A 15,558-nucleotide genomic window follows, 5' to 3' on the forward strand; every position below is an offset into this window, starting at 1 on the left:
CTAGGCTATTGCAGACATGCGAAGGAGGAAGGAAAGAAAGTGGGGGAGAGCCGCAGCAGAGAGACGGGATGACAGTAACCATAGCATAATGAGCAGGGTGACTCTGCGCTTATGGTGTCTCACATTTAGCACGCTTTTCTCTGAGATTTTAGAGGGTTGAATGGAAAAACAAGTCTGGAATAAATATGCATGCCCACAGACAGGGTGAACTCATCTCAATAGTCCAAATTGGCTTCCTATCCTTGTCTCCATATTCCGGACGGAACACCCACAACAGAGGTCAGACCCGCGCAACCGCCACAAAGTAGCAACCGTCCATCACCACTTCCTATTCACTTCCAAGTCTGCTGATCCAACACATAGGCCTAATGAAAATGCCTCTTCTCTCCACTCCTGGACCTCATATTACCTGGACCTCGTAAGCAGCGAGATAAATCAACCATATGGGACTTAAATCAAAAAAATACATTTGTCATTTACAGTAATACACTCTTATCCAGAGTTACTTACAGTAGTGAGTGTATACTTTTTCGTACTGGTCCCTCGTGGGAATCAAACATACAACCCTGGCATTGCAAGCGCCATGCCCTACCAACTGAGCCACACGGGCCAACGGATAGTCAGGAGGATGTGCTTTGGGCTTCATTTGAAAAAGATTGATCCTTAATTAAGCCTTTTAGGTGTTGCTGTATTACACAATAATGATTAGAATGGTTATATCATACTCTAGCCATGCATGCCCCACAAGACATGCCACCAGAGGTCTCTTCACAGCCCCCAAGTCCAGAAAAGACTATGGGAGGCCCACAGTACTACAAAGAAACATGACTATTCCACATCAAGTAACTCATTCAACCAATAACATTTGATAAAAATACACCTTATGGAACAACGGGGGCTGTGAAGCAACAAACAGACACATGCATACAAACACACGATAACATATGCCCTATACACACACAAACACATGGATTTTGTGTTGTAGATATGTGGTAGTAGAGTAGGGGCTTGAGGGGCACACAATCTGTTGTGGATGTAATGTTTTTAAAATTGTTAAACTGCCTTAATTGTGCTGGATCCGAGTAAGGCAGCAGCTAATGAGGATCCATAAGAAAAAAGAAAAAAAAACACATTAGAGAGTACTGGCACTGCAGACCTGTAGATTTTAATAAAATATTTATTTCTGAAAACCTCCTTTGTCCTACCAAGAGTTGCTGAACATCTTTTCAACTGCAGGCCAGTGCTCAAGTATTTTGATGGGCTTGCTTAGGGATACATGTCTTCCCTAGATATTTGAATCTTAGGATAAAGCACACCGTTGTGGTGGGAGATATAGAGCTATCATCCTTACCATAAATAATGAATCAACCATTGATGTCTATTGTTGGTAGAGGTGAAGGTCTTGATGTCATTTGATTTTCTATGTCTATTAGCAATTCAACAAAGCCCCTAACTAAAGACCTTCCTTCCCACATCCCCATTCTCCCTTATGTTGTGCTCTCTGCCTTCTCTCTTTGATATAGAGCCCAACTAGAATTTATCCCAAATCTATTACGCTGCTACAATCCCTCCTGGACACTCAATCATTCTGAAGGGGTGCGGTGTGCTGATAGGGCCCACTCACTGAGAGTGGGATGAAGAGGAGAGCGAGAGAGAGAGCGAGAGAGAGGGGAGCTTGAGAGGCAGTGACTAGGACAACGGTGCACACAGATTTCACTGATCACGACTACAGCACAGCGGCTAGGCTATACTCCATATGTTCTTAGCAGCACAGCGATGAAGAGCTCTATAACCAAACTGGGCAAGTAATGCCACATTTCACAGCTAAAAATATACAATAGCAATGATACAGTGTAGAATCTCGCTCTCTGACCAACTACAGCCACTCAACATGGACATGCGCAAACCCACCCAGCTGACAAATAAGTGTCTCTAGCCTGTCCTCCTTCACACTCCTGTCCTGGGCAGCAGAGAGCTTAGCCAATCGATGATGCAGCCATATCATAATGACGCCTCTGGGAAGTCACTCAGCAACAACAACCTGTTCTGCTGACACGGACCCTGTAGAGCTGGAAATAGACCTAGCTAGTGGCCCGCCAAGATTGCATGATTATTATACAGCAAAAGCTATGCTATAGTACATAACATTGTCTAACTGCCTAGCCTACTCTCAGGCATGCACTTCTTATAAACACAGCAGGAATAAAATAATAGGCACCACAAAACTACTGTGAGAACAATGTACTGAAAGGGACATTATCATTAAAAGTTGATAGACAAGTTTAGTCTTTCTGGCTCTTAATTTGTTCTCTGGGGTTGTAGCTAGCTCCAACACTGACAGCTACCACTGCAGGGGGCCAGCAAGGCCTGTGTGAGCACACAGTAGCTCTGCCTGCCTGCCAGGCAGTCTGTGGTGACTACTGCACAGAACCTCAGACAGCGATAAGAGGGATGCCTTTGACGCCTGTAATCAAATTGGGGTATCATTGTCTTATTAAAATAACTTCTACTGAGTTTGGTATAACACTAAACATAGAACTCCCTCCCACTGTCTCATTCTGTCTCTCTTTCTCTCCATCCAAAATTCTTAGCTCATTGCGACAGTGTGGGGTATGTCTAGTCAGTGTTTGTTACTGCAGTGTGGAGCTTAGTAGCGAGACATTGTAGCCATGTTAATGTTGGTCAGCTGGCCGAGAGTTTAATTGAAAAGCATTAGAGAGGATTGCAATAATTGAGTGAGAAGGCGTGATGGCAGGGAGGCTGTCTGAGATGGACATTGAGGCAGGGGAATAGGAATATATTAGGTTAAGGTCCACCACTGCAAACCATGCGAGCATAGAGTGAAGCCAGCCAGATCAACTAGGGGTCAACTTTTGCAAAACCAAAATAACAGTAATGCTACAACTGTCTCAGCTAGGCTACATCTTGTGGAAAGGCAGAGTGTTGGGTTGAAAGCTGGATCAATGTCTGTTACTTATCATTCCTAGTCCTTGGGACCCGGTTACTGCTTCCCTAACCATAGGAAATACCATTGCCCCTCTTCTCAAGGGACATCAGGGATGTAATCATTAGCATAGCTTACTGTTGTCAATTACAACCCTGAATACCCCATCCATTATAATAATCAAGTCAGTAAATCAGGATTTCTTCATTAGGAAAAATATCACCAGGAAAAAGTATCATGTCAGTTGTGTTCAATGACCCTGAATGCCACTGATCCTCATGAGACTGCACCATACACAGCCACTCAACTGGCCCTGCAGCCAAGTGGAGCAGAACAGAGAGAAGACAGTAGGAGAGGAGGGGAGAGGGAGGCCTGCTTACGTAACGTGGCTGTATTGGTGCTGTGTCAGGGCACTGGTCCCAGCTTCAGCCAAGCAGAGAGGACATGAGAGTTGACAGACCTGCGAAGCATTCAGCGTGAAGCCTGATGTAACAAGGTGTGCAGCGCTGAACTGAACTACACAGGCCGGGGAATACGCCTGGTGCTAATCCAAGGGTAGAAAAGAAAGAGGGACCAGAATAATCTGTCCCTTCCCCGCAGAACATCCCCTCTTCTGCCTGCTTGTGTTTAGCATCACTGAGGCTCCTCCAGGGTAAGACTAGGGTTGAATATTTTCCTGATATTTTACGAATGTTCCATCCCAAGAATAAATCACTTTTCCACCAGGTTACCCGGGTATTTCCCACTAAATCCGGAAGTGTCATTCAAAAGCATTATAAAGCATATACAGTGCATTCGGAATGTATTCAGCCTCCTTGACTTTTTCCACATTTTGTTACATTACAGCCTTATTCTAAAATGTAATAAAACAATTTCCTCATCAATCTACACAATATCCCATATTGACAAAGCGAAAACGTGTTTTTCGAACACTAATGTAAACTCACCCCATTCCGTACAAATGTGCGTAAATGCGACATTCAAACGAGGCTACAAAGAAAACTAATGGGACTGTAGAGATTGTGTTGACTTCAAAATCGGGGGTGTGAACTAGGTTTCTATTCAAGCGTTGATCGACATGGTAATGGCTCTATAGTATTGGAGAAAAGTTGAAAAAACTGACCCTCCGTTACAGCTTGACGTGTCATGTCGTAACGTACAACACGCATAACGCAACTATTTCTGTCTTACAATTTCTCTCCACCAGGTGTAGCACTTCTCTCATCGTTTAAAAACAAGAAATGGACAGTGACGGGGTAAGGGGGGATACCTAGTCATTTTTTTCGTCATCATTGCATGCAATCATCATTCTCAAAGCCGCTGTTTACTTCTAAGATCACTTTAGGGCCGCCCTAAAAACCCGATTCAAATTCGACACAAACCTTCAAATAGGTAAGTAATGACACATTATATAAACTCTTTATAGTGTTTTATTTACATTTTAGAGGCGATAAGGTGTTAAGTTGGACAGATCGAGTGAACAAAGCAATTTTCCCACACGACATCTGTCCTTCTCACTATCTCGCATTAGTTTCGCTTCCCCACCCGCCATTTTTAAAAAGACCCGACGTGGCTCATTGCCTGCTTGAATTATGAGGAAACGGGCAGTGTTTAGATCATGTAATTGATTTTGTTGGAAAGGGGAGAAATTGTGCTTTACAATGGTATTGACATTTACAGTTGATCTGGAAGTATTATGTTTTGGGGGCGCTAAAATAAGGGCAATTGTACGGACCAAGGCGATGTGCGACTTTACGTGAGTTTACGTTACTGTCCAAAGTTTGGGGTCACTTAGAAATGTCCTTGTTTTCCATGAAAACATACATGAAATTCATTGCAAAATGAATAGGAAATATAGTCAAGATGTTAACAGGGTTATACATTTTTTTTAATTAAAAAATAAATAAATAATTGTGTCCCTCAAACTTTGCTTTCATCAAAGAATCCTCCATTTGCAGCAATTACAGCCTTGCAGACTTTTGGCATTCTAGTTGTCAATTTGGATTGGCTTGATGAGCACTTCTTATGAACCATACGGTCAAGCTGCTCCCACAACAGCTCAATAGGGTTGAGATCCTGTGACTGTGGTGTCCACTCCATTATAGACGGAATACCAGCTGAGTGCTTTTTCCCTAAATAGTTCTTGCATAGTTTGGAGCTGTGCTTTGGGTCATTGTCCTGTTGTAGGAGGAAATTGGCTCCAATAATTAAGTGCCGTCTGCAGGGTATGGCATGGTGTTGCAAAATGGAGTGATAGCCTTCCTTCTTCAATATCCCTTTTGCCCTGTACAAATCGCCCACTTTACCACCACCAAGCACCCCCAGACCATCACATTGCCTCCACCATGCTTGACAGATGTCGTCAAGCACTCCTCCAGCATATTTAAAAAAAAAAATCTGTGTCTCACGAATGTTCTTTGTGATCCAAACACCTCAAACTTAGATTTGCCTGTCCATAACACTTTTTTCCAATCTTCCTCTGTCCAGTGTCTGTGTTCTTTTTCCCATCTTAATCTTTTATTTTTATTGGCCAGTCTAAGATATGTTTTTTTCTTTGCAACTCTACCTAGAAGGCCAGCATCCTGGAGTCGTCTCTTCACTATTGACGTTGAGACTGGTGTTTTGCGGGTACTATTTAATGATGCTGCCAGTTGAGGATTTGTGAGGTGTCTGTTTCTCAAACTAGACACTAATGTACTTGTCCTCTTGCTCAGTTGTGCACAGGGGCCTCCCACTCTTTCTATTCTGGTTAGAGCCAGTTTGCACTGTTCTGTGAAGGGAGTAGTACACAGTGTTGTATGAGATCTTCAGGTTCTTGGTAATTTCTCACGTGGAATAGCCTTCATTTCTCAGAACAAGAATAGACAGACGAATTTCAGAAGAAAGGTCTTTGTTTCCAGCCATGTTGAGCCTGTAATCGAACCCACAAATGCTGATGCTCCAGATACTCAACTAGTCTAAAGAAGGCCCGGTTATTTTGCTTCTTTAATCAGGACAACAGTTTTCAGCTGTGCTAACATTAATGCAAAAGGGTTTTATAATGATCAAATTAGCCTTTTATAATGATAAACTTGGATTAGCTAACACAGCGTGCCATTGGAACACAAGAGTGATGATTGCTGATAATGGCCTCTGTACCCCTATGTAGATATTCCATTAAAATCTGCCATTTCCAGCTACAATAGTCATTTACAACATTAACAATGTCTACACTGTATTTCTGATCAATTTGATGTTATTTTAATGGACAAAAAATGTGACTTTCTTTCAAAAGCAAGGACAATTCTAAGTGACCCCAAACTTTTGAACAGTTGTGTGTGTGTATATGTGTGTATATATATTATATATGTGTGTATATATATATACAGTTGAAGTCGAAAGTGTACATACACCTTAGCCAAATACATATAAACTCAGTTTTTCACAATTCCTGACATTTAATCCCAGTAAAAATTCTCTGTCTTAGGTCAGTTAGGATCACCACTTTATTTTAAGAATGTGAAATGTCAGAATAATAGTAGAGTGATTTATTTCAGCTTTTATTTCTTTCATCACATTCCCAGTGGGTCAGAAGTTTACATACACACAGTTAGTATTTGGTAGCATTGCCTTTAAATTGTTTAACTTGGGTCAAACGTTTCGGGTAGCCTTCCACAAGCTTCCCACAATAAGTTGGGTGAATTTTGAGTTTTAATTACTCCAACCTAAGTGCATGTAAGCTTCCAACTTCAACTGATATATATACAGTGGGGCAAAAAAGTATTTAGTCAGCCACCAATTGTGCAAGTTCTCCCACTTAAAAAGATGAGAGAGGCCTGTAATTTTCATCATAGGTACACAAAATGAGGGGGAAAAATCCAGAAAATCGCATTGTAGGATTTTTTATTAATTTATTTGCAAATTATGATGGAAAATAAGTATTTGGTCAATAACAAAAGTTTATCTCAATACTTTGTTATATACCCTTTGTTGGCAATGACAGAGGTCAAACGTTTTCTGTAAGTCTTCACAAGGTTTTCACACACTGTTGCTGGTATTTTGGCCCATTCCTCCATGCAGATCCATACACTCAGTGTGCCGTCGGGATCTCTGCTGAAAAGTTAGTTTCTGTTGGAGAGTTTCCGTCCTCTGTCTCTCTCTCTGTCGTGGTTAGAGTGGATAGTTCAGTGACATTCATTCATGTCGTTATGGATAGGTGTTTCGGCAGTTGTCGTTCTTTGCATTCAATGATACCGAATTCCTAGCTGCAGACTAGTAATTAATATCAAAGACTTGTTCTTATTCTGTCGGTATCGATAGTCTAAGAGTTTAACCACGTGGGATGGTTAAAAGATTCAGCAGTCTGGTCTCAAACCTTGGCCCTCTCTTTATCGATGTAAGCTGGTCTGCAACCTTTGTCCTCTCGTGATTGAGAGAAACATGGTCTGGTGATAGAAAATCAGAGTGGGGGTTTTATTCGGAAGGGCAGAAAAGGGCCTGTCCCAGGATGCCCGACCATAACTGTGCTCATGGGCGGGCCTTTGATTTAGTTAAACTCAAAAGGGAATTGGAGTTTCCTTCATTACACAGTCCAAAATCACATTACACAATTTTACAATCAGTATCATTCTCACTCATTCATCTTATAAAACGATTAGATGTAAACCTCATATCTGAGTCTATTATATAAACAGCGTTATGGTAATGGGGCCGCACCGTCTCCCATGAGCTTCCCCAAGTTGTAACAACGGACCAGTTCGTAGCTGGATTCTTCACCAATCTTTTTTACCTTCTCCGGAACATAAATGTTGTTCGGACCTCAAGTTCTGTGAGGTGGAAGAAATTCCTTTGTTCTCTATGAAACTTCACTCTATCTCTATACTGTGGCCATGAGGAGATCATCTCCTCAGGAATTTACGACCTCTCTCTGACCATAGCAGCCTAGTTGTAGGAGGCAGGGAGAGGGGGATGGAGCTTGCTGTACCCAAAGAGGGCAATGTCATAACATAACTGTGACCTTAATTGCCTACCGTCTGTAAGCTGTTAGTGTCTTAACGACCGTTCCACAGGTGCATGTTCCTTAATTGTTTATGGTTCATTGAAGAAGCATGGGAAACAGCATTTAAACCCTTTACAATTAAGAAGTTATTTGGATTTTTATGAATTATCTTTGAAAGACAGGGTCCTGAAAAAGGGGCCTCGCGTTCTCTCTCTCGCTCTCTCGATATATATATAAATAATTTACATAGTTTCCAATGACAATAGCAGCTCTTTTTTAGGCTTGTATAAATTACATTTAGATTTGAATATAATTTTGATTAACCACATGACTAATTTTGATATGAAGGTGGTATTATACATTAAATGAAACTGTTCTACGAAAATGTGCATTTGAAAACCATAACTGGCATGCAGATTGGTAGAAATGGTGAGATAAATTGCCATTCCACATGAGAAAGGTTGCCGACTCCTCGTGTAGCCTGTTACCGGCTACTTCAGGAGAGTAACAGCAGAGTCTGCGAAAGCCAGCAGGAGCGGGAAGAGGATGGTTGGTCAGGTTAAGGTTTTTATTTTCTGGTTATCTTGATCTCTGACCCACTCTTGAGTAATTTGTGCGTTATTTCATCAAACGGCATCAGACAAACATATAGTTTTATTAAAACAAATAGTGTGTGTGTGTGAAAATACACTTTTAAAAATGTCTACCAATCGATTGGTCGAAAGAACAGACTTCTTTCAGTCAACCATTTTTTGGGGGCGTTATACCGATTTTCATGCCATCATACCGTTCTTCTGCCAACTCGGGATTTACGGTATAGCACACAAGGGAGTCTTATTACCAGAATGCTCAACATGGAGAGACTCACCGATAGATTTAGAACTCTATTGACTTTACAATGAACACATGATTAACTGCTGTTCTGGGGAACTACGGTGAGCTTCATAGTGAAATTTAATGTCAGACTAAATGAAAACCGCTATCTGCTTTATCTCCTAGCATATTGCAAAAGTTGTCTGCAGATATTTAATTAAAAAGTAGCTACAAATATTCCAATGTATTCAAACATGTCAAATGGTTTCAGCGGTATATGAAAACCATCCCGTGGGTATTTCAAAATACCCCGGTATAAGATATATACGTATATACCTTATAGATCAATAAGAGTTCCAAACCTCTCTGCTAATAACGGCTAGCCCCCCCCCCCCCCCCCCCCCCCCCCCCTCAGACCACCCCCAGACAGTACTAGTAAAATTCTTGCTTGAGATAGTTTTTTTGCTACATTTCTTGCCCATTTTAATGGCAGTCTATTGCAGTAAGGTACTTAATTGTTACCCAGAAATGATTTGATATAGGTATAAAAACAGCTGCATTGGGCCTGTAACACCTTATGCAAGCAGTAATTGAATACAGGCTATGTTCTATCTCTGTATTGTTATTCATTCTTACTGATGTAATGAAATGATTCAAATGAATAAATATGCCCAGAATAATTTATTTTCAGTTAATGGCGGTTGCCATGTTTGAGTGGGATCTGGGGAGAGACAACAATGCAGCGAACTCAGCTGTAATGCGCCTGTGACACTCCTGGCTTAGACATGCATCAGGGCAGATAAAGTTACATAATAAATATTTCATGCCCCGTTGCCCAACCCATGTGAGAGCAGTCCCCTGGTCTGGGGCCAGTGGCCATTCTGCAGCACTGAGCATTCAGCCTACTCCTGAGCCTCGCTCATCTGACTCGACCAAGTTTAACTACTTACCGCACACTGGACTACCGGGCTTGACTGGACCTGAACTGGACAACCCTAAACCTGACTGAACCTGACTGGACCACACTGAACCTGACTGGACCACGCTGGACCACCATGAAGTAGGCCTACACTCTGCCACAGTGACTTAGCCATGCTGGAGCAGGGAAGTAGATGAGAAGTGGATTAAAAATACACTAGCCAGCCTCTCTTATGACAGCAGCTGTAAACACTGAGAGTCTCCCTCTCTTGGCCCCCTCATCTCTTCACCCCCCCTATCTCTCCCGCACTCTACTGTAGCTCTCTCAATATTCCTCTCCATAGCATCTCTCCATATCCCTCCCTCCCTCCCTCTTTCTCCTCTTCTCTTGCCTGTGCTCACTGCCTCTTTGCCATGCGCGAGGCATACACATGTAAGTTTAATCCGGGAGGGATGGGAGTCTTGAATGAGAGGTTGCCCTCTGATTGACACACAGAGCTGCTGAGTATTCACACAACCAGGACAGCTGTTGCTGGGAACTTATTGTAAAGGAACAGAATTTTACCTCCTGGAATAGTTCATATCCTCCTGCCTCTGTCTCTTTGTGCTGATGTCTCCAGTCTCAGATCTTTGCAGCGCGAGGTGTTATCTGTAGCACTGAGCTCCAGATTAAAAGGAAATTGCAGGACGACTAAATCTGCCTGTCAGCCTCTGATTCCTACAGAAAGCGTAAGTGATACAGACGGATGAGTCGAGAATAAGCCAGTCGTTTCTGCAAAGGGAGATTCATTAAACTGCTTCACTCTTCATGGGACGCTATACTTTTTTTGGAGGGCGCGTCTTCGTCTGTTTTTGTGTCTGTGCCGGGACCGGGACGGTGTTCATGTGCCTGCAGTCTACAGCGGCCGGTTGTTGTTTTCTGTAGAAGACAGAGCACACAGGCTGAGGCAGTGTTGAAGCAGGACACCCTCTGTAGGAGACAACTCTCCTCGCTCCTCTCCTTTTCTCTGCTGACATAGCTGCCCACCCTGACACTGACAGCTGTGGGTGTTGGTGTGCTCTGTGCACAGATAGCTTGACCTGACCAAGAGACTGTCCAGACGTCTTGTCGAGGCATCTTGTCGTACAGACTGACCCACCACAAGCTCTAACCAGAGCACCGTAAGCCATTCCAGGTGGCTCCCAGTCCCAGCCAGGATGCAGGTGTCGTTAGTGTGTACGGATCACAATCGTGGAGGCGTGAGCCGCAGCACAGAGGAACGGCTCAACCACCGCCAGAATGCCAACAGCCCCAACACAGGCACCCGCAGCAAGTTCAGGGCTGTGGCCATGGTGGCCCGTAGCCTTGGACAGGTCACTGTCCAGAGCCAGCCCACGTCCAGCGACCAGAGCATACGCACCGGCATGAAGTATAGGTAGGACAGACTGCATGCCTTATAGGTAGGACAGACTGCATGCCTTATAGGTAGGACAGACTGCATGCCTTATAGGTAGGACAGACTGCATGCCTTATAGGTAGGACAGACTGCATGCCTTATAGGTAGGACAGACTGCATGCCTTATAGGTAGGACAGACTGCATGCCTTATAGGTAGGACAGACTGCATGCCTTATAGGTAGGACAGACTGCATGCCTTATAGGTAGGACAGACTGCAACGGTGTATAGGTAGGACCGACTATATGAAGTATACTGCAGGTAGGAAAGACTGTATGAATTATAGGTAGGACTAGGGTTGCAAAGGGAGGGTATATTATTTGAAACTTTAAGTTTACCAATAAACTACAAGAATTTTGGTATTTAATCTTTCACCTCTAGTGGTCCTTTTGGGTACTTTAGATTATCACAAGTGTCTTATCTCTGGCCCTCAGTGTGGCCTTATCACATGTAAAATATGAAATAATTAAATACGATTTTTAAATAAACAAATAGAATGACAAAGCTGTAAAACATTATCCTAAATATAAACCACAAACTTAGTGAATATCTTTGGTGTTCAATATGAGGGTTTCAGCATGAAATGTGTGTGTACACACTTGTATTTATTATGCCTGAAAAATTAAATGCACTTTTTAATAGCCCGGCAATGGCATACATTTCTGAAAATAAATACGCGCTTCAAATAATCATCTGGTCTAAATGAATTATTTACGAGATTACCATGAATTGTTTACGAGGTTTAATGTTTGATTTGTTACATTAAATAATTCAGTAATGAATCAGAAAAAATTAGGTCAATCATTTTTATCGCCAGTAAGAGACTGCTAGCTAATTGGCAAGCACAAAACAGTCAACAACTTCGGGAGAACAGGGCCTGGTTGAATAAAAGTTAATTTTCCCCTTAAAGTTTCCTTAACTTTAAGTCAGTTGCACAAAACATTTTAATGCGTATTTCCTTATATTAAATGAAAGTTAAGGGTGCCCATGAGGTCACTTAAAGCTTTTTGGGCAACCCGACCAAATGCACATAGATATGTCATTCTCATTGAAAGCAAGTCTAAGAAGCGGTAGTTCTGTTCTATGTGAGCTGTTTCTATGCTCCCTGTTCTTAAATTTCATTTTTGCGTCTTACTTTCGGTTTTGTACACCAGCTTCAAACAGCTGAAAATACTATATTTTTGGTTATGGAAAATATATTTCACAGCGGTTTAGATGGTACAATGATTCTCTACACCAGGCCTGGGCAATTCCAGTCCTCGGAGGCCTGAATGGTGTCACACGTTTCCCCCATCCCTAGCAAACACACCTGATTTAAACTAATTGCATTTTTAACTGAAGATCATGATTAGTTGATTATTGGAGTCAGGTGTTTTAGCTGGGGCTGGGGCAAAAGTGTGACACCAATCAGGGCCCCCCTGATTTTCATTCAGTATGGATATAAATCTAAACCGCTTTTGTGGAGGTGAATGTTGCTTTCCTCTGGTTTTGGTTTAAAAGGAAAACATCCACTAGCTAGCTAGCTACTTAGCTAAACAATGGAAAGTGCACAATCCATAGCTACAAAGCTAGCTAACTACCTACTCTAAGTTAGCATGACGTGCTGGAAAGTTATAGAAACAAGTTGAGTAAAAAATTACAAAAATAAATGCTATTTATTATCTTCTGAATCAATTTGTTTCTCCTGTTTTGAATGTAAAAGTTATATCTTGTGTTCTACCAAAATAAATGCGATCTCTGACAAATGTTCAGTCTGAATCAGGTCGTCTCCATGGTAACCATAGATTCTTTCTGCGGTATATACCTTCAAACTACCGTAAAGCCCTTAAATTATGCCATTACCTAAAGAAATGTTAAAGAATACAACACCTTTAAACAACAACTTTTAAACAATTCCCTTAGGTAAGGGAAAATTATTCCTTAAGGGAAACGTTTAAGATGTTTTATGAAACCGGGCCCAGACCCCTAGAAATCGGCAGTGGCGAAATTAGCTGGCGAAAGTAAGATTGCTGAAAATACACAGTCAAAGAGGAGAATAATTATTCTGTCAAGGAAAAGTTTTACATTAAATATTTTTATAGAGCCATACTAAGACAAAATAACCATGACACATTGTTGAAATGATAACACAGTGTGGGAAATGAAGAAATGTATTAAACAATTAACTATACAAATGAGCAAAAGCTATGTGCATTAAGGAAATAAACATCTGGCTAAAATAGAAGCCTGTCTTTAATAAGCGCCTGTTGTGTTGAGTGAATTAAGCAAATTAATGCCCGGGCTATTAATTGAAGTTTTATGGTATGTCAATATATATTTGTTGTCATTGTTTTGGCGTCAAACTGGTGCCAGTTGTGGAAAAAGTCAATAGTTGGGAGAGTTAGAGTTAATTGAAAATAATGCCATTGTTGATTTTAGATGCTTTTATCATTAATTTGGCTTTTTACTGTTGAACCATATGGTTTATCTACTAGAAACTCATGGACAATAAGGACACAGATATAAATCATGAGGTAGTCACCTGAAATGCCTTTCCAACGGTCTTGAAGGAGTTCCCACATATGCTGAGCACTTATTGGCTGCTTTTCCTTCACTCTGTGGTCCAACTCATCCCAGCCCATCTCAATTGGGTTGAGGTCAGGTGATTGTGGAGGCCAGGTCATCTGATGCAGCACACCATCACTCTCCTTATTGGTCAAATAGCCCTTACACAGCCTGGAGGTGTGTTTTGGGTCATTGTCCTGTTGAAAAACAAAGTAGTCCCACTAAGTGCAAACCAGATGGGATGGTGTATCGCTGCAGAATGTTGTGGTAACCATGCTGGTTAAGTGTGCTTTGAATTCTAAATAAATCACAGACAGTATCACCAGCAAAGCACCCCCACACCATCACACCTCCTCCTCCATGCTTCACTGTGGGAACCACACATGCAGAGATAATCCGTTCACCAACTCTTCGTCTCACAAAATCACAGCAGTGGGAACCAAAAATCTCAAATTTGGACTCATCAGACCACAGGACAGATTTCCACCGGTCTAATGTCCATTGCTCATGTTTCTTGGGCCAAGCAGGTCTCTTCTTATTATTGGTGTCCTTTAGTAGTGGTTTCTTTGCAGAAATTCAACCATTATGGCCTGATTCACGCAGTCTCAGTTGATGTCTGTTACTTGAACTCTGAAGTATTTATTTGGGTTGCAATCTGAGGTGCCGTTAATTGCCTGAGGTTGGTAACTCTAATTGACTTATCCTCTGCAGCAGAGGTAACTCTGGGTCTTCCTTTCCTCTGGCGGTCCTCATGAGAGCCAGTTTCATCATAGCGCTTGATGGTTTTTGCGACAGCATTTGAAGAACCTTTCAAAGTTCTTGAAATGTTCCAGATTGACTGACCTTCATGTCTTAAAGTGATGATGGACTGTCATTTCGCTTTGCTTATTTGAACTGTTCTTACCATAATATGGACTTGGTCTTTTACCAAGTAGGGCTATCTTCTGTATACCCAACCCTACCTTGTCACAACATAGGCTCAAATGCATTAAGAAGGAAAGAAATTCCACAAATGAATTTTTAACAAGGCACACCTGTTAATTGAAATGCATTCCAGGTGACTACCTCATGAAGCTGGTTGAGAGAATGCCAAGCGTGCGCAAAGCTGTCATCAAGGCAAAGGGTGGCTACTTTGAAGAATCTCAAATATAACATAGTTTGATTTATCAACTTTTTGGGTTATTACATGATTCCATATGTGTTATTTCATAGTGTTGATGTCTTAACTATTATTCTACAATATAGAAAATAGTAAAAAATAAAGACAAACCTTTGAATGAGTAGGTGTGTCAAATGTTTGACTGGTACTGTATATGAATACATTCTTTACAAGTTATTTAAGTATAAATTACCAAGTTACAATAGATTGACAGATTTTCTGTTAATTACCAAACTTACTAAAGATTCCGGTAAATTTGGGAAATTACCGGTAGCTTTGCAACCCTAGGAAGGACAGACCATAGACCACAGGTGTCAAACTAATTCCACGGAGGGCCAAGTGTCTTGATTTATGAATTAGTCACTAATTAGTAACTAACTTCCCACACCTGGTTGTCTACTTCTTAATTCAAATGAAAAAACTAAAACCTGCAAACACTATGCCCTCCATGGAATGAGTCTGACACCCCTGCCGTAGGCACAGACCATAGTCACTGTAGACCTGATACAGAGAATGTGGGTAATGACATTAGGATTGACTTAATTACTGGTGTCCAACTAGACTCTTGGGCGAAAGTACAGTATGGAAGATCGACACCTGGATATTTGATGGTGTTTTAACGAAAATGGGGCTATGGTATATAGATAATATATGTTTACTGGTATCAGATTGCATACAGGAAGAAGCAGGGTTTCATGTTGAGTTTTTCTTCCCCCCTTGACTGCTCCTTAGCTTTTGCATAATTATTAATAGATTACATGCCATCC

General features: G+C 41.6%; 1 protein-coding gene across 11 annotated transcripts in view; it reads left to right on the top strand.

Annotated features, from left to right (window-relative positions):
• Positions 1 to 15,558, top strand: part of kcnab2a (potassium voltage-gated channel subfamily A regulatory beta subunit 2a) — a 141,639-nt gene that overhangs the window by 71,363 nt on the left and 54,718 nt on the right. Inside the window, exon 1 of one of the 11 annotated variants that reach the window (XM_055916462.1) lies at positions 10,052 to 11,068. The exons of the other annotated variants lie outside the window; for them this stretch is intronic. Coding sequence (XP_055772437.1) covers positions 10,851 to 11,068 — 218 coding nt within the window. The 5' untranslated portion in view covers positions 10,052 to 10,850. Of the gene's footprint in view, positions 1 to 10,051; positions 11,069 to 15,558 lie in introns of those variants that run through there. 11 annotated transcript variants of the gene reach the window in all.

Source organism: Salvelinus fontinalis, chromosome 3 (genome assembly GCF_029448725.1).
Source record: "Salvelinus fontinalis isolate EN_2023a chromosome 3, ASM2944872v1, whole genome shotgun sequence".
Classification (NCBI taxonomy): domain Eukaryota; kingdom Metazoa; phylum Chordata; class Actinopteri; order Salmoniformes; family Salmonidae; genus Salvelinus; species Salvelinus fontinalis.